This window comes from Xenopus laevis, chromosome 1L, assembly GCF_017654675.1.
Source record: "Xenopus laevis strain J_2021 chromosome 1L, Xenopus_laevis_v10.1, whole genome shotgun sequence".
In the NCBI taxonomy this organism is placed as follows: domain Eukaryota; kingdom Metazoa; phylum Chordata; class Amphibia; order Anura; family Pipidae; genus Xenopus; species Xenopus laevis.
In genome coordinates, this window is record NC_054371.1 from 201,766,408 (window position 1) to 201,784,490 (window position 18,083).

The following is an 18,083-nucleotide window of genomic DNA, read 5'->3' on the forward strand; positions in this document are numbered from 1 at the left end:
AAATGGCCGCGAAATGATTTGCAGTGTTTTTAAAAGAAATTGAAACAACTAGATTTGTCATAGTTACTGTGCAATTAAATGTTTTACACCTTTACCTTGTTCGGTGCAGAATTGTAATGTCGGCATTTTAAATGCTCAAACGATTCAATTTCCTAAAACCATTGTAAAGCTGCTTTTACCGTAATGTCTAAATTATTTATAGAAGGACACAGCCAACCTTCTCCGCAAATATTCCACAATCCTCGCCCCTAGAAGCCAAAAAATTACAGGAAACATTTATATGTTATTGTGCCATCTGTCAGCGAAACCTTATTTTCATTTGGACGACAACCAACTTTTGAACCAGAATTTACTTGTTTCTGTATCTTGATGTACGCATTAGACGCTTCTTTAAAAACAAAGAACCTCGTTCTTTTTCACCAATTTTATGCAAGCTGTACAGTCAGACGCCCTAATTTGCATTCACGACAGGGTAGGATAAAAGGTAGCTTATGGGCCAGTTATAAGGGAACGTGTGTCCCACTCGGCATTGGGAAAGTAGAATGGGATAAAATTTGAAGAATTATAAAAAATTTTTTAAAAAGTGAAATTTCAGTATAGTAGAAACATCAGATTCATACCTAAAAAGTTAGGTTTCTGGAAATATATTTGAATAAAAAAAGATGTAAATATTAGTGATGGGCGAATCTGAGCCATTTCACTTTGCCAAAAATTCGAGAAACTGTGAAAATTTGCCTAAATGCATTGAAGTCTATGGGCGCAGGGGCGATCCTGGCCCCTCCACCGCCCGAGGCAGCAGCAATTGCTGCCGCCCCCTCCCCCGAGCGCTTACCTTTTGCGCCTGAGGGGGTCCACCAGGGCAGCAGAGGGCCAGTGCACTAGCGCAGAGAGCCTAACTGCGCTCTCTGCGCTAGAAGAGCTGAATTTCAGGTTTGAAGACCGGAAATTCGCCTCTTAAAGTACCGGGAGCGGCATTTTTGTCACCCCTGGTACCTAATGGGGCGCTGCCGCCTGAGGCGACAGTCTCAAGTCGCCTCATTGGCGAAGCGCCCCTGTATGGGCGTTAAAATTATTCTGAAGTATAAATTTTTTTTTGACAAAATTTTATTTCACCCATAGGAATCTATGGGCGTGATTTTGCACGGCAAAATTCTTCTAATAATTTTGCTGATCACTAGTAAACATCTAAAAAAAAAAAAAAATCCACTGTAGCATGCTTTTTATTCAAATGTACTGCGGCCCGAGGGCCACTTGCGGCCCAGGATGCATATGAATGTGGCCCAGCTTGAAACACTTGGTTCCCGAGGAAACGTCATGTTGCAAAGGATATAGGAGGAGGGGGGACTCTGCCCATTGTCCAGCTAGTAATAATAATATAATAATAAGTCTATTTAATATCCAGGTGTCCAATATTCCAGTGTATAGCTCCATCTGGTTATCCAACTGGCATTGTAGTTCAGTGTATTTCCTTTACTTTTACAAATCAAACGTGTTTGTGTATTTCATGTGTGGCCCCAGACAATTTTTCTTTTTCCAATGTGGCCCGGCAAGCCAAAAGTTTGGACACCCTTGACCTAGATCATCCTCTGTTTTCTAGAATACTCTCTTGAAACAGTTTACCTGCCAGTTTAACCCCTTCAGCAAGCCTGCCAGGTTTTCCAGAGGAAAGTCCAGCGCTCAAGTGCACATTTTTTTAGGCCATGCCTACTTTTTTACCACTCCCCCTTTTCCACACCTACTCAAGGTCATGGCCACAGATAATAAGTATGTTAAAATATTATGCTTTGTATATAAATGCAAATGCAGCTCGACCATAGCAGAACCAATGGGGACATTCCTGAGTCAATAGTTGCAGGTGGGGACACATTTCCCCAGGAGCTCATAATCCATGAAATAGGGCTTGTCCCCCTAACACTACCTTTCAGGTTATGGGTTCTGCAACTTCTCATACGTTCACTATTACAAACCTTTTTCTTTGTCAAGTAGTCTCATTTAATCTATTAACACATGCAAAATACTTCCCTCCCTTGAATCAACACTCTTTTAATACAGAATAGGGATGGGCAATTTTTTTCGCCTTGTTTCGCCGAAAAAATGACGCCCATAGACTTGTATAGCGTTGTGCATCAAAATAAAAAGACGCGCGTCAAAAAAATTTTGCCGCATGACAATTTTTTTGGTGCCCATAGACTTTAATGGGTGTCTGCAACATTTCGCAGGCGGCAAATTTTTGGCAAAACTAAATGGGTCAAATTCGCCCATCCCTGATACAGAAGAGTGACCTCACCAGTAGAGTGTAATTATCTTGCATCGCCAGTAGTGATGTGTAGGTCAAGAACAATTGACCCCCAGCTGACCCATCCCAGTTCACATCAGCTTCCCCCCTCCATTTATAGGAGAAGGAAAGGTTAAAACTAAGTAAGAAAAGGTCTATCTAAATATAATAGTAAACCCCCAAAGAAATGTTGCTCTGAGTCTCCTGTCAAAAGAAACACTGCATTTCTTTCCTTCTATTGTGTACACATGGGCTTCTGTATCAGACTTCCTGCCTTCAGCTTAAACCTCATTGCCCTGGGCAAGAGCATGCTCAGTATGCTCCTCTCCCCCCACCCCTCCCTTCTCTACTGTAATCTGAGCCCAGAGCAGGGAGAGACTCAGGCAGGAAGTGATGTCACACCACATTAATACTGCAGCTCCTAATCTTAACAAACAGAGAGTTTCTAGAGCTTTTTACTCAGGTATGGTAACATTTTCTACAGAATAAATACAGCATTCTAGCTTGCACTATTGCAGCTAATCTATTGGCAATAAAATGCCTCCGTAGCTTTCCTTCTCCTTTATGGACCCGCCCCACTGATGACGTCACTAAAGAGGTGGGGCAGGTGGAGCTTATAAAACAGGAAGTTGGCAGTCTACAGTCGCGGGCGGGGAGAGCTGTTCATACGACTACGCTTTGCTCTAAACCCGTTCCTCCTATTTCATGTCTGCTCAGAACTCTCGATTTGGTTCGCTCATTTTAAAAGACCTGGCGGCATCAGAGTAGCGGAGGACTCCACCCGAAGCAAAAGGCTGTTATAGGCGGAAGCGTGAGCCGTGACCTGAATCTTGGCACCTGTTCTGGGAACCATACGTGACAAATGCAATACCTATGTGCTCTTTTACATACCCCTGATATGTGGGGGGTCAATTAGTGAATACTTATTTGCTATTCTAGATATTCCTGGTACTACTGCTGAATGTCTTTGTTGTGAGCTTAGAAAGGGCTTTCACTAAAGATTGGTTCTCCAATGCAGGCTTGATCCCAAACATTCTGACAACCATTGACTTAGAACCTATGACATTTACTAATCCAATGATTCACATGTTGAAAGGAACATAAAATAACATAACAAAAGGCAAACCTCATCCCTTCTATGATTTAAGCACATCCCCTCTATGTACTAATGCTCTACTAAGCTTTTTATACCCTTGTATAAAAGGAAAAAAAAATACATATTGTGGACAGCATGGGTTAGCACTGATGCCTTACAGCACTGTTGTTGAATTCCAGCCAGGGCTCTATCTACAAGAAGTTTTTACGTTCTCCCCATGTCTACATGGGTCTCCTCTGAGTATTCCGGACAGGCAGTTTAATTGGCTCTTGAAAACTGAACATAGTGTGGTAGTGTGGGTAAATGATATAGGGACCTTAGATTGTAAGCTCCACTAGTGCAAGGACTTATGTGAACGATGTATATATCTCTGTAAAGTGCTACGGAAATGTGTTAGCGCTATATTGCGGGACAATACATAACCGACTAGTGCTATGATATATGAATGTACAATATAAATAAGAGGAATAATCAGTATCTGAAGTAGCAAACATCATACTTCCCCATGTAGCACAAATAATCAATTATTTGCATATTTCCAATATAATATAATGAAGTGGCCGCTAAATGATTTGCAGTGTTTTTAAAAGGAAGTGAAACTACTGGATTTGTCATAGTTACCGTGCAATTAAATGTTTTACACCTTTACCTTGTTTGGTGCAGAATTGTAATGTCTGCATTTTAAATGACCCTGACCCGGCTTCCCCCCCTCCATTTAAAGACCCGCCCCCACTGATGACTTTACAAAAGAGACGGGGCAGGCAGAGCCTATGAAACAGGAAGCCGGCAGTCTACAGTCACGAGCGGGGAGAGCGGGCAGTAGAGCTCAACCCGGACCCACCTGCAACCCGCAAGTGGAGTAGCAAAGTCTGCCCGAACCCGCTCAACCTGCGGATATCGGGCCGGCCCACACATTATTAATGCCCAGCCTTAGACTGGAAGCAAACCTCATTCAATTGCTTTATAGAACAGCAGTAACACAACTGAACCACTATGGGCTCTGGTGCAAAATCTGCATAAGGGCCCACCTCTCCCTGCACCTGGATTTGCACTGGTGCCGCCATCCGCTGCATTTTATAGCACTTCCATGGCAGTCTGGCAGGCTCCACAAGGGAGAGGGCAGTGAACCCCATTGCTCACTCTTTACTTTTACTGCTGAACAATCTCACTCATGCACCTGGGCTGCTGCTCCTGCACTGCTGGATAGAGAAAGAGAAATAGACTCCATTTTATTCAAATAATCCAAATTTTCAAAAATTATTTTTGTCTCTGTAATAATAAAACAGTACCTTGTACTTGATCCAAACTAAAATATAATTATTTCATATTTGAAGCAAAACCAGCCTATTGGGTTCATTTTTTACATGGTTGTCTAGTAGACTTAAGGCATGAAGATCCAAATTATGGAAAGATCCGTTATGCGGAAAACTCTAGGTCATTCTGGATAACAGGTCCCATACCTGTAACATCAGGAGTCTTCCTGTTCTAGTTGGCTATTGGTTACTTTTTATGGCAGTATCATTGAATTAGAGCTTTGATATTCCTAAATTCTTAGTTGTAAAAGACATACATTTTGGCTGAACTGTCCAATGGCACCCGGTTTCCCTGCATGTAACCACACGAATAGCATTAATCAGGCAGTCATTTATAATTGCATGTGATAGTTATAATAAACTGAATTATTGCTCTGAAAAAGAAAATTTGATACAGAAAGAGAAAATAGAAATCACAGTAGCTATGATAGAATTTAGCATTTTAAATAATATAAAAAACAAACAAACCCAAATCTTTGCGTTGGACTAAACAACAGGATGGAAATGAGTCTGGAGATTGGAACAGCATGGAAAGTGCCGCTGTGACACAGGCACAATAGAGCGCACTTTCAGCAGACGCCACATTTCATTTTGGCAGTTTGGAGAATAATATAATTTACTGAACCAATTTATTCTCTCTATAAAATGTTACTGATTATTGAGGAATGATCGCTTGCCAAGACGAACAGTACTTTAAGACCGTAAGAGGAAAATTCCCGTTATTTTGAGGCCATCCAGGCAAGATTTCCTCCTTGCAAAACTAAGCAACATTCGATCAGAACCGAGGATGTCTCTTTTATTGAATAACGCAGCCACCTGCAATAACTGATGTACCTGCCAATAATGCCCCATCCAAGGAGGAAACCTGAATGATTATGGCTTTAATGATCTGTACCCATCGCTGACATATGGGATTGTATTTGGAATTTAGAAACCAAACATTTGTTTAGAAATAAGAATAATGTACATCACCCATGTACTTGCCCATTCTTACAACATGTACATCTGCTCTTCTTCCTGGGAGTGTATTGTCAGAACACCGTGCAATATGCCCTTTGCACTTCAACCAATGATATGGTCCAGCCATTGAGCCAAGTACATACTATATATAATTATTGTTCTGTATCTATAATGAATAGATATTTGTAGTGTTTACATCATACAGTACACGACCAACTTGCAGCCCTCCATCCAGGGCTGACTTTCTAACTCAAAGGAGATGGAAAGCTACACAAGTAGCCACAATAGTGCAAGCTGTAACACTAAATTTAATCTGCAGAATGATTTACCATACCTAAGTAAACAGCTCTAGAAGCTCTCTCTGTTTGTTTAGGATAGCAGCTGCCATATTAGCTTGTGACATCACTTCCTGCCTGAGTCTCTCCCTGCTCACTCATAGCTCTGGGCTCAGATTACAGCAGGGAGGGGAGGAGGGAAAAGGGAGAGGAGCAAACTGAGCATGCTCAAGCCTTAGCCCTGGAGGTTTAAGCTGAAAACAGGAAGTCTGATACAGAAGCCCATGTGTACACACTAGAAGGAAAGAAATGCTGTGTTTCTTTTTACAGAGGACTCTGATAAAGCTTACTTTATTTTAGCCTTTCCTTCTCCTTTAAAGGGCACCAGTTTATTGTTCCATTATACGGACTATTAGAAGCATAAAGTGTATGGTCTAATGAGCTGGAAACCAGTCAGCAATCTTGTGCTATCCACTGCCTCCATCTGTTATTGAACTGCTCCCTGTAATCAATCTGGCAGTCAAAGAGTCTTTAGAATCTGTCAATCCATTTGAGAACTAGCATATTGTGCATGCTCAGCCCATGGACACCTGGAGCTTATATCAATTCAGAGATCACAAGGAACAGCTACTAGCATTTAAACCATCACAGCAGCACAACTGGGTGCTGTATTTAGGCTACTTGAAGCCCCGCCATTATCTTAAAGCTGCACAATTACTTTGTTGTTTACGTACTTCAACAAGTAACCAAGTGGATCTAAGGATGTCAGGAACTAGTTTGCCAGCAGAACGGTTGGCCAACTGGATGGGTTTCTAAGTACCTATACCTTTATTAACCCCTGCTAAAGTTGTGACAGGTGATGAAATACATAGGGTTATTGCATGCAGGTGGCCCTTTCTGCTGGAAAACTAGATCCTTGCCCCTTCCCCATAACCCATCATATTATCATGGCAACAACTCCAGTAAAGGTAGAACATTACACAACGTAAATTCCTACAATACCGCCAAATAAGACATTATATAAACACACTGTGGAAAGTTCCCAAATCCAACAGTATATGAACAAATGTGCTTACAAGACTTCCCCCAACAGCATTCTATTTTAATAATATATGACCAGTTAACCCATTTGACCCCTCTAAAAGAGCTGAGATTGGTCTCACTTTGGGAGAAAGACCTACGCATTTGTATGGAGGAATGCCAATGGTCAGATATCATTAAAGACACCGTACTTTGCTTCATAAATAGAACATCCCAAAACGTTTTGGTATCCGACATGCTCTCCTTTATGTTTTACAAACTGTGGCCAACAAGGCAACTTCATGTACATATGGTGGGAATGTACCAAAGCCATTCGGTTTTGGATCCGCATTTACACATTGATAACAAATGTTACTGGTCGAACGTTAAAGGGATACTGTCATGATTTTTATGTGTAGTTTTCATTTCTAAATTACACTGTTTACACTGCAAATAACTCACTCTACCATATAAAATGTAATTCCTGAACGAAGTATATATATTTTTTTACTTGTAATATTAGTGTGCAGGCCTGTGCTTTTTTAAAGAGCCAGCACTTCATGATGGAACTGCTTCCAGGTAGGCTGTTGTTCCTCCTACTCAATGTAACTAGAAGAGTAGCAGTGGGACCTGTATTTTTACTATTGAGTGTGTTCTTATATCTACCAGGGAGCTATCTGGTTACCTTCCCACTGTGCTGTTGTTAGGCTGCTGTGGGGGAAAAGGAGAGGGGTGATATCACTACAACTTGCAGTACAGCAGTAAAGAGTGACTAAAGTTTATCAGAGCACAAGTCACAAGACTGGGGGCACCTAGGAAACTGACGTCTGTAAAATTACATAAAAAAATGTTTGCTCTTTTGAAAAATGTATTTCAGTGCAGAATTCTGTTGTAGCAGCACTATTAACTGATGCGTTTTGAAAAAAATATGTTTTCCTGTGACAAAATCCCTTTAAGGAAAAACGCTGCGGAAGCATTAATACATAATTTCAGGAGGCAAAAAACACCTCAGAAAACACATCTTTTCAACCTCCAAACAGGTCATAGCCACTGCCTGGAAATCCCTGATCCTAGACTTCTACTTCATAAAAGACAAAATGGACAATGTCCTAGTTCTGGAAAAACTGACCAGCCTGAAAAATGACTCCCAGAAATTCTTTTACAAAGTTTGGACTCCATGGATGACATACAGAAATGTGTCACTCAGTTGACAGGGAAAATAACACGAGCAGGGAGAGTTTTACAAAAGAAAAATTCCTCCCCTTTCCCACTGATCCCAAACTCAGTCCCAATTGACTTATGAATAAGAAAAATGACAGTACCCACAAAGCTTGTCTCTACTTGTTTATTGTTATTTTGTTTGAATGTTTCAGGATAACAGATATTTGGAATAAGTGTCTTCATGTTCCTTCAAACTGAGATTTGTCCAGACCTTGCAGTACCTGGATTATTACTGTTTTTACAAATTAAAAAAAAAACAAAAGGCCAAAAGTTCTCATGCTTCTAACTTCACCGAATCCAACATGGAACGTGCGTCCTTGTATTCTTCCTTCTCTTCCAACTCTTTTTCATTCTCCTAAACACAACGAGTATATTTTCATTGAGCGGCAAAGCAAAAACAGTGACATTTTGCATATTAAAGGAACAGTTCAGTGTATAAAAAAAAAAATTTAGTAGTTAGTTAGTTAGCCAAAAATGTAATGTATAAAGGCTGGAGTGACTGGATGTCTAACATAATAGCCAGAATACTACTTTCTGCTATTCAGCTCTCTAACTCTGAGTTAGTCAGCGACTCGAAGGGGGGCCACATGGGACATAACTGTTGAGTGAGTTTGCAATTGATCCTTAGCATGCAGGTCAGATTCAAAATCAACCCATGTGGCTATCCCTCAATTCACTGATTGGTTGCTGCCTGGTAAAACCTCCAGGGCTAGGGCTTGAGCGTACTCAGTTTGCTCCTCTCTCCCTCCCTGCTGTAATCTCAGCACAGAGTTATAAGTGAGCAGGGAGAGACTGAGGCAGGAAGTGAAGTCACACCAAGCTAATATGGCAGCTGCTATCCTAAACACAAAAGAGAGAGCTCTAGAGATGTTTACTCCGGTGTGGTAAAGCATTCTGCAGAATAAATATAGTCTTATAGCTTGCACTATTGTGGCTAATCTATTGGCAATAAATTGCTTCGGTAGCTTTCCTTCTCCTTTAAGACAGACATCTGTCTAAGTTGCATTTAATAAGTAAATGTATATGTATATGTTACATTCAAATTCAATTTGAGAAGAAACCCTCATGTAATAGGGGTCAGTGTATAGTGCTGCCTACAACACGCATGGGATGCACTCACCAGAAGCTGTGTAAGGTCACCATATGCGGCTTCTAATCTGCGATGGCAGTCTGGGATCATCATTCGGGATTCCTGTAAAACCTCTGTCTGTATGACAACATTTATTAATTAAAATCTACATAAAATTGACACTAAACACCTAAAAGAACCCATATTTTTTTGTGAATTAAATCTTTCTTTGCCATTTTAGGGAATTAGGATAAACAAACAACAAGTGGGCACCATCTTCAGATCTGTTCCCTCCTTCATATACAAAAACAACAGTTTGGGAGAAGGATCTTTATACTCCGGTCTTTGTTAAAAAGTTTATTCAAATTAAAAACGTTTCTTCTGTTTCTCGTCAGCCCCCTTCGGGCACGTTGGCATCAGCTGGCCACACACAAATCTCCTGCATCTCGCAGGTAATAAAGAAATACTATGCTGAGATCATATCACATTGAGATAATTACCGCAGGAAAAAAAAAAAAACTGATTGAGTATATTGATCACATTGCGAGGCCACTGCAGGGGGGGGGCTATATGAGAAAGGAAGATGAAGGAAATGAAAAGCAGAAACAGCAGGCCTGTATTTGGATGCTTATCGTGCATAAAAAGTTATTACTTATCTCCGCACTTCATTTTGGGAGAGATGATATTCTCACCATGCGTCTGGGAGTAAAATTACTAAACTGGCACCCCACCGGATGGGAACATATTTTCTGCCTACACACTCTTAAATATCGCTTTGTGCAAATCCCAAGGTAAAGAGAAATGATATATATTTGATATATATTTAAAGTTATGAGACATCTCTTAACCCCTCAGTTGCCAGGAGGAAGAAATTCCGTTTGTAAATACAATTCGTTCATATGAAAATAAAGACAAAGGCGCTGCCAAACTGAAATTAATTACTGAATAACTAAGTTACATTTTCCATGAATGCTAATAGTATGGAAGCAGCAGCCATCAGCTGTCATTGTGGTGTGCTAACTAGGGTCTCTCTGGGTATGACAAGAACATGCCAGGAAGCCCATTACTTTATTCTTGGCTACATTTGGCACTTGGTGCCAAACTAACAACCCAGTCCCTCAGCCATAGTTCAAAAACTTCAGAAAAGATGGAGGCAGCCTGAAGGCAGAACTTGTATTGAGTTGTGTTGTATGAAATGTGGAACTATCTTTATTAGTACATAGTTAGTTCGTTGGCCAATGGGACATAACGGAGTGATTTGCATGTCTCTGCCCATAATGCCATATGTGAGAGTTAAACTCTCGTTTTTGGTATTAAAGCAATGCTATGTGTATGGCCAGGACCGGATTTACTAGACGGGCTCCCCTAGGCCCGCAGTCATTTGTCGCCCCTGTCCCCTCCCTTTTATTTGCTCAAATTTTCATCATCGGTACCGGAGCAATGGGGATTGGCGCATGGGAATTTTAAAAAAAACTACAGTATCTCCAGCTCATCCCCAGTTTCTGAACCAATGTGGGTGTGTTTGGGCAGCATGCCGCCCCCTAAAATCCTGCAGCCCTAGGACTGGGCCTTGGTGGCCTCTCCACAATTCCGGGCCTGTGTATGGCATGAGACAAGTAATTACAGAAGGCTTCACTTTGCGTGCAATTGCCTGTGAAGGGCTTTTTGGCTCCTTTTAGCCCATCTCGCCATAACCAGGTTTGGTTTTCTATTACAGAACAGGGTTGAACAGTTATTTTCTATTCCTGATACTGTTCAGTGCACTTTCCCTATGTACTGTATGGAGCACTATACTGAGCACCATGTAAAAGTGCAGCGGTGTACTTACTGACAGTTGCACTTTATGCAACATAATTATTAGATTAGAGTCCCTTTTACATCATCATCATCATCATCGTGATGATTAATATTTATAGTGCCAGCAATTTACACAGGACATTACTTTAATATACAGGTATGGGATCAGTTATATTATCCAGAAAGCTGCAAATTACCGGAAGGTAATCAAATGATTAAAAAAATGTTAAAAATTATTTCCTTTTTCTCTGCAATAATAAAACAGTACCTTGTTCTTGATCCCAACTAAGATAGAATTAATCCTTATTGGTGGCAATTGGTTTTTAATGTTTTTTTATTTGTGGTTTTGTAATTATTTGGCAGCTTTCCAGTTTGCAATTAAAGAAGTCTGGTTGCTAGCAGTAACCATGCATTGATTTGAATAAGAGACTGGAATATGAATAGGAGAGGCCTGAATAGAAAGATGAGTAATAAAAAGTAGCAATAACAATAAATGTGTAGCCTTAGAGATGATTTGTTTGTAAATAGGGTTGGTGACCCCCATTTGAAAGCTGGAAAAAGTCATTAGAAAAAAAGTCAAATAATAAAAAATAAATAATGAAGACCAATTCAAAAGTTGCTTAGCATTTGCCATTCTATAACATACTAAAAGTAAACTTAAAGGTGACCACCTCTTTAATATTGAAATGATTTTTTAGTAGTCTTAATACATGGTAATCCAAATTACAGAAAGATCCTTTATCAGGAAAACCCCAGCTTCCGAGCTTTCTGGATTCCAATGCAAGGGTTACCAAATAAGAATAGGATCAGAGGGCCCTGCTCACAACAGTCTTCTCCTCCGTGTGCATTAGGCCCACACCAGTTACACACCCGATACTGTAGCACCGAGATACTGTCACAGAGATGATCTTGGCTATAAACAATAACTTTTGTGGTGCTGAATTCCAACTATTCTAGCAAATATTAAAAAATATGCATGTCTTCGTTTTAAAAAAAATAATTTACTACAGGTATGGGATCTGTTATCTGGAAACCCGTTATCCTGAAAGATCCGAATTACGGAAAGGCCGTCTCCCATAGACTCCATTGTAATCAAATGATCCAAAATGTTTAAAATGATTTCCTTTTTCTCTGTAATAATGCAACAGTAGCTTGTACTTGATCTCAACTAATATACAATTCATCCTTATTGGAGGCAAAACCAGCCTATTGGGTTTATTTCATGTTTAAATAATTTTCTAGTAGACTTAAGGCATGAAGATCCAAATTACGGAAAGACCCCTTACCCGGAAACCCCCTGGATAACAGATCCCATACCTGTACTTATAACAGCCACACCAAATACTTGCCTGTTTCTTAATAACATATTCATCTCCTCCTTCACTTTTCATCTTCTCAATCTTTTCTTCCTGCTGTTTGGCTTCTTTCTCGTACATAATTTTTTCTTTGGCAAGACTAGTAAGAGAAGAAACATTATTGGCTATGACATTCACATCAAACTAAAAGTATTATCTACATTGTGGACCATGTGATATGTTTATTGGGCCAGATAACCTATATAACAGTTCATGGAGGAACCCCACACAGGGGTCTAAGGACTAATATTTGGCACCCCAGTGATTTTAACTTTAGTTCTCCATTAAAAGCATCAATGCCAATAGCTGTTGAACACTGTCTTTGCTGATCATAATGCCCTCATCCCTGTACTACACCCCTTTCTTTCCCAACTTGTTTTTATTTCTTGTTGTAACAGAATACTTCTTATATTTTGAGAAGAATTGTATACTTGAAATGTAATAATACATATAGTTACGTTAATATTTAGTAACTATTAATAACATTTCTAATTCTCAGCTCTTTACAGATTTTTGTAAAGACCGTACGAGGAATTAAGACTAATCGCCTCTTCTTTAGGGCGACAATCTCCCCGAACTGCCTTCCCCCTGCTAAAATAAAAAATCGCCTCCGGCAATACACTCACGGTGCTTCGATTTGCGAAGTCACCCCAAGTTGCCTCACGAGGAAACTTCGGAAATCGAAGTGTCGCGAGTGCATTGCCGCAGGCTATTTTTCATTTTAGCAGGCGAAAAATTGCTGGCCCTGAAGAAGAGGCGATTAGTCGCCAGGCGACTAAATCTCCCTGAATCTGCCCATGTTCTAAAGCTCTAAGAGGCCAATAGTTTGTTAATTTGGAGAATCGCTGGGGGTGCGTTGTTTGGTTGTTTTCCTTCCTGTTGTACGGTTCTGAGGAAACGGGACGATTCCATGACCACTGGGTGGATTTTTAAAGTTTCCAGGTCATACCATGTTGTGCATCTTAATGTATAAACTGTGAGATGTATGATTTGCTGTGGAAGAGATTTTATTTTCATTATCCACATGTTGAAAAATGTTGCTGAGTCTTTTTTGGTTTCCATGTGGAAAATATGATGTAATTTTTGTTCCACCATCATTATGTATGGTGGTTCAGTGTCAAACAATTGTTTTAGTATCGTCTTTCTAGCTGCTGCTGCTAATTTTCCCATCAAGTCTTTTTCTGCTTTTGTTAATTGCGTGTATGATGTGGTATTGATAAGAAATGCCCATTCCATTTGTATATGGAGTGGTTTTCCAGCCATCTGCGCACTATATGAGAACCTCCTGCCAAAAGGTTTGTAAGTGAAAGGCAAGACCACAAGTTATGTATTAATTCTGCTTTAGGAGAACGGCATCTAAGGCAATTATCAGAGGACAGATTACCCATTTTATGTCTTCTAAGGGTCAGGGCTCAGATTCGGGAAGATTATTCGCCCGGCGACAAATCTCCTCTTCTTCGGGGCGACTAATCTCCCGAACTACCTCCCGTCGGCTAGAATGTAAATCGCTGGCAGTTAGTTTTCCGAAGTAGCCTCATGAAGAAACCTCAGACGACTTCTGAAAACAAAGCGCTCTGATTCTAGCCGGCGGGAGGCAGTTCGGGGAGATTAGTCGCCCAGAAGAAGAGATTTGTCGCTGGGCGACTATAATCTCCCTGAATCTTAGCGTGTGCCCTGACCCTAACTGGGGTAAGATATGAATTGTGGAGAATTTGAAGAGACATTTCCTGATATCTACCTGCTGGAAGTAAATTCATAATTTTTGTATGTTGTTTTAAGATTACTGATGTTGTAGTGTTTGGGATCTCGGTGATCCATTTAAAGTTAGGTTTTTCTTCATTTTCAATTTCAGTTTCAATTAAGATTCTAATGATTTGATTAAGTGGGTTCTCTTTATCTTTATCTGTTAATTGTTTTAAAATATGTTTTGCAAAATGAGTGATTTGGAGTCTTAAGAAGATGTGTGATGTAGTGAATTTGAATTTCTCAGATAGTTTAGTATGAGAGAGGACAGAATAATTATCATCTAGTATGTCTTGAATGTTATTTAAGCCATTACTTTTCCATTGAGAGATAATAGGGTTGTGTGTGCCTATTGGGAAGTCTTTGTTTCCTATCCATGATAGGTATGGGGAGGTGAGTAGAGATATTTTTTTATGTTTCTTTCTAACTCATTGCCACGCTCTATATGTATCAAAAAAATATAGGATTATCTGGTAGGTTTAATGGGATATTACTTATTGGTGTGTGCAGCAGGTAGTTAAGTGAGTAGGTAGGTGTCTGTTGAGTACTGATCTTAAGTTATTGTTTTAAATAGATTAGTGATGTGCGGGCCGACCTGATACCCGGGCGGGTTCGGGTCGACCTTGCACTGCTCTTCGCGGGTGCGGGTTGAGCTCTTCTCCTGCTCTCCCCGCCAGTCACCTTCAAATGCCGGCTTCCGGTTTTATAGTCTCGCGTCTGCTTACCCCGCCCTTTTGTGACGTCATCAGCGGGGCGGGTCTATGAAAGGACCCCGGAAGTGCGGGTGCGGCCGGGCGTGGGCTGGAGCAGGGTGGGTCAGGAAAACCCTGACCCTCACATAAATAATATATAGCTAATATAGGTCTCTGTGGAGGAGCCACAATAAAAATAAGTGTCACTTTTGCACAAGCTAGAGCAAGCCCTGCAATAGGATCATAATTTTTCATTTATACCTTCACAGTTATAACGGACACATACAAAGGCAATATAACAAGAGGTTTAATTTACCTTTAACACTGTGTATGAACATGCCATAACTGTAAAAAGGTAACATTTAAATAAAAAATGTATTGTAGCTAAATCTAAAAATAAATAAATGTAATAAACGGAATATTCCAAAAGCACATATTCATGATCTACACAAAATCCAAAATGCCAGTATTTCTGCTCTCGTACCAGTAGGTGCCCTTCAAGCTGTAGATACGAGTGATAAAGAAGATGTTCCCCCTTAATACGGGATAAAACCAGTTTGTAGCAAAAGATATTAATATCCAGGTATGGGATCCATTATCCTGAAACCCGTTATCCAGAAAGCTCAGAATTACGGAAAGGCCATCTTCTATAGATTCCATTTTGTCCAAATAATCCAAATTTTTAAAACGGATTACCTTTTTCTCTGTAATAATAAAACATTAGCATTTACTTGATCCAAACAAAGATATAATTAATCCTTATTGGAAGCAAATCCAGCCTATTGGGTTTAATTAATGTTTATGTGATTTTCTAGTAGACTTAAAGTATAAAAATCCAAATTACAGAAGGATCCCTTATCTGGAAACCCCAGGTCAATAGCGTTCTGGATAACAGGTCCCATACCCGTACAGGGTAAAACTATACAAACATAAAGGCACTTCTGCTGCTGAATTTCCAAACAAATATCTAAACACCTGGAAATGGGCACAGTGAGAGGTTTTATCAGACTGTAGAGAAGGTAGTAGCGACAGATAGGACGTGTCAGTGAATGTGGGACCTGACATAACCAGCAGACTATTTGAGATAAAAGTATTTCATGCCCTGTTAAATCAATCACTTTTTTTCTATTAATGTCACATCATGAGCCACAAACCACCTCAAAAGCAACAAAGACGTTTCAGAGAGGGAACAAATAAAAAAAAAAAAAATAGTAATAGTGGTCTGACAGCTGATACATTGCTCCAGGCACAATGCCCACATCTTAATGAGCAGCACTGACAAGTATGTTATATACAGTAGCCTTGCCTCATTCAAACATTTGAAAGAGTCATCTGTTCAGAGAAAGAAATCCCTCCTTTCTAGTTCCCTGGCACATCCCATTCACACACGCTCACACTCTCTCACACACATTCTCTCTTTCCATTGGTCTCTCTCACACACACTCTCTCTCTCTCTCTCTCAAATCAAATCGAATGAGCTTTATTGGAAGGACCAAATACATTAAGCATTGCCAAAGCAGGTAGTGGATTTTACTCTCTTCTTTTATGGATTTAAAGCCTGGGATGTGACAGGAGAATCTCTGGAAGAGGGTGTCCCTCAGTGCTGAGTATCTGGGGCACTGTAGCAAGAAGTGGGCCTCATCCTCCACTGCCTCCTGGTCACATCGCTGGCACAGTCTGTTCTCTCTGGGTCTGTTTGTGCCGTCCCAGTTCTATCTCCAAGTTGTGGGCACTCAGTCTGTACATACTCAGGATCTGTCTGTCTTTGGAGTTCTGTAGCCTTTCCAGATATGGGGCCAGTCTGTACTCTCTCCCCAGTGATTGGTAGATAGAAAGTTTCCAGGAGTTTGATATTTCGTTCCTCCAGTCACAGACGTATTGCCCTTTGAATTTGTTTATTTTTTTGTGTTATTTGGCCTTTTGCAGTTGGTGGGAGTCTTGGGTGGGCAGGGTGCTGATGAGTTGTTTCAGGGCGCATGGTTTGCTCTGGGTCTGGTTGTTCAGCCAGGCTTTATGGTGGAAATCGGTCATATGATTCATATACAACAGGAGTTACATTATTATAATACACAACAGGTCTTCTGCTTTTATATGGTCATGGAACTCCTTGGTACTTATACTTTACACTATATATATATATATATATATATATATATATATATATATATATACATACAGAAGTAGTATACAGACCCGCACACCAATATTTCTTTCCAAAATGTTTATTTAGTGCATTAATCCGACGTTTCGGCCCACATTAGGGCCTTTTTCAAGGATCCTTGAAAAAGGCCCTAATGTGGGCCGAAACGTCGGATTAATGCACTAAATAAACATTTTGGAAAGAAATATTGGTGTGCGGGTCTGTATACTACTTCTGCATATGAAAACAATTGACCCTGCACCCGCAAACAATAACAAGAAGTCCGGTGTACAGAGTGCGGTTGCTTAGCACAGTATATATATATATATATATATATATATATATACAAACACATATATATGTATAAAAAATACACGGTAACATACATAAGACTAAAAGGAGCATATCTGCACAAACATCTTAACAGTTGGTGCTAATTTTATCTTTATGAATCCTCTTCCCATAGGATATAAACAAGCAACCATTCTGTTCTATTAATAACATTGGGATGAACCATCATTTTTACCGGCCAGGCCTGTAAAATTCCGGCCAGGTGGCTACCCTATGTGCGAGTAGTGTACTGCGAAGTGCTGAAATCAGCCAATTAGAGCAGGTGAAATCGGTCAGTGACTTACAGCATGCCATGACAGATGTTAGGTTGGGAAAATCACAAATCAGTGTAACAGGGTATGATTTTGCGCATGCAACAAAACTAATGTAAATACATTAGATACATTTGATTGGATTTTAGACATTTTATAACAGCTATATTTGCCCTTTAACACATATTATGGTCCAGTTGCCATTGCATTTGGTATCAGGAAAACAAATTGTTAATCAGTGTTCTTCTGTTCTTCAGTGTTCCTACAACAGCATACATTGGCTTAGTAAAGAAGCAGATCAATACAAATATGCACAGTAACATGCTTCCTACTACAGGCCATGCTAAAATTTCGGAAAGTGCAAAAACTGCTTTTCTACTCTCCCTGAGCCATCTGAGCTTTGTGAACAACATAACATTTTTAACTAAATGATAGTGAACCGATTATATGATTATACAGGTCCTACCAATGTTTCCTGTTTTTAAATATTTAGCAAGAACTAAAATTGTTTTCAGGCGTTAGAGT

General features: G+C 40.0%; 1 protein-coding gene across 1 annotated transcript in view; it reads right to left on the minus strand.

The window, feature by feature from the left end:
- Nucleotides 1-8,270: 8,270 nt before the first annotated feature.
- The window catches only part of tbca.L (tubulin folding cofactor A L homeolog), a 27,515-nt gene continuing 17,702 nt past the window's right edge, over nucleotides 8,271-18,083 (minus strand). Inside the window, exons 2-4 of the mRNA XM_018265446.2 lie at nucleotides 12,376-12,481; nucleotides 9,281-9,367; nucleotides 8,271-8,515 (exon numbers count right to left, since the gene is read on the minus strand). Coding sequence (XP_018120935.1) covers nucleotides 8,435-8,515; nucleotides 9,281-9,367; nucleotides 12,376-12,481 — 274 coding nt within the window. The 3' untranslated portion in view covers nucleotides 8,271-8,434. The remainder of the gene's footprint in view (nucleotides 8,516-9,280; nucleotides 9,368-12,375; nucleotides 12,482-18,083) is intronic.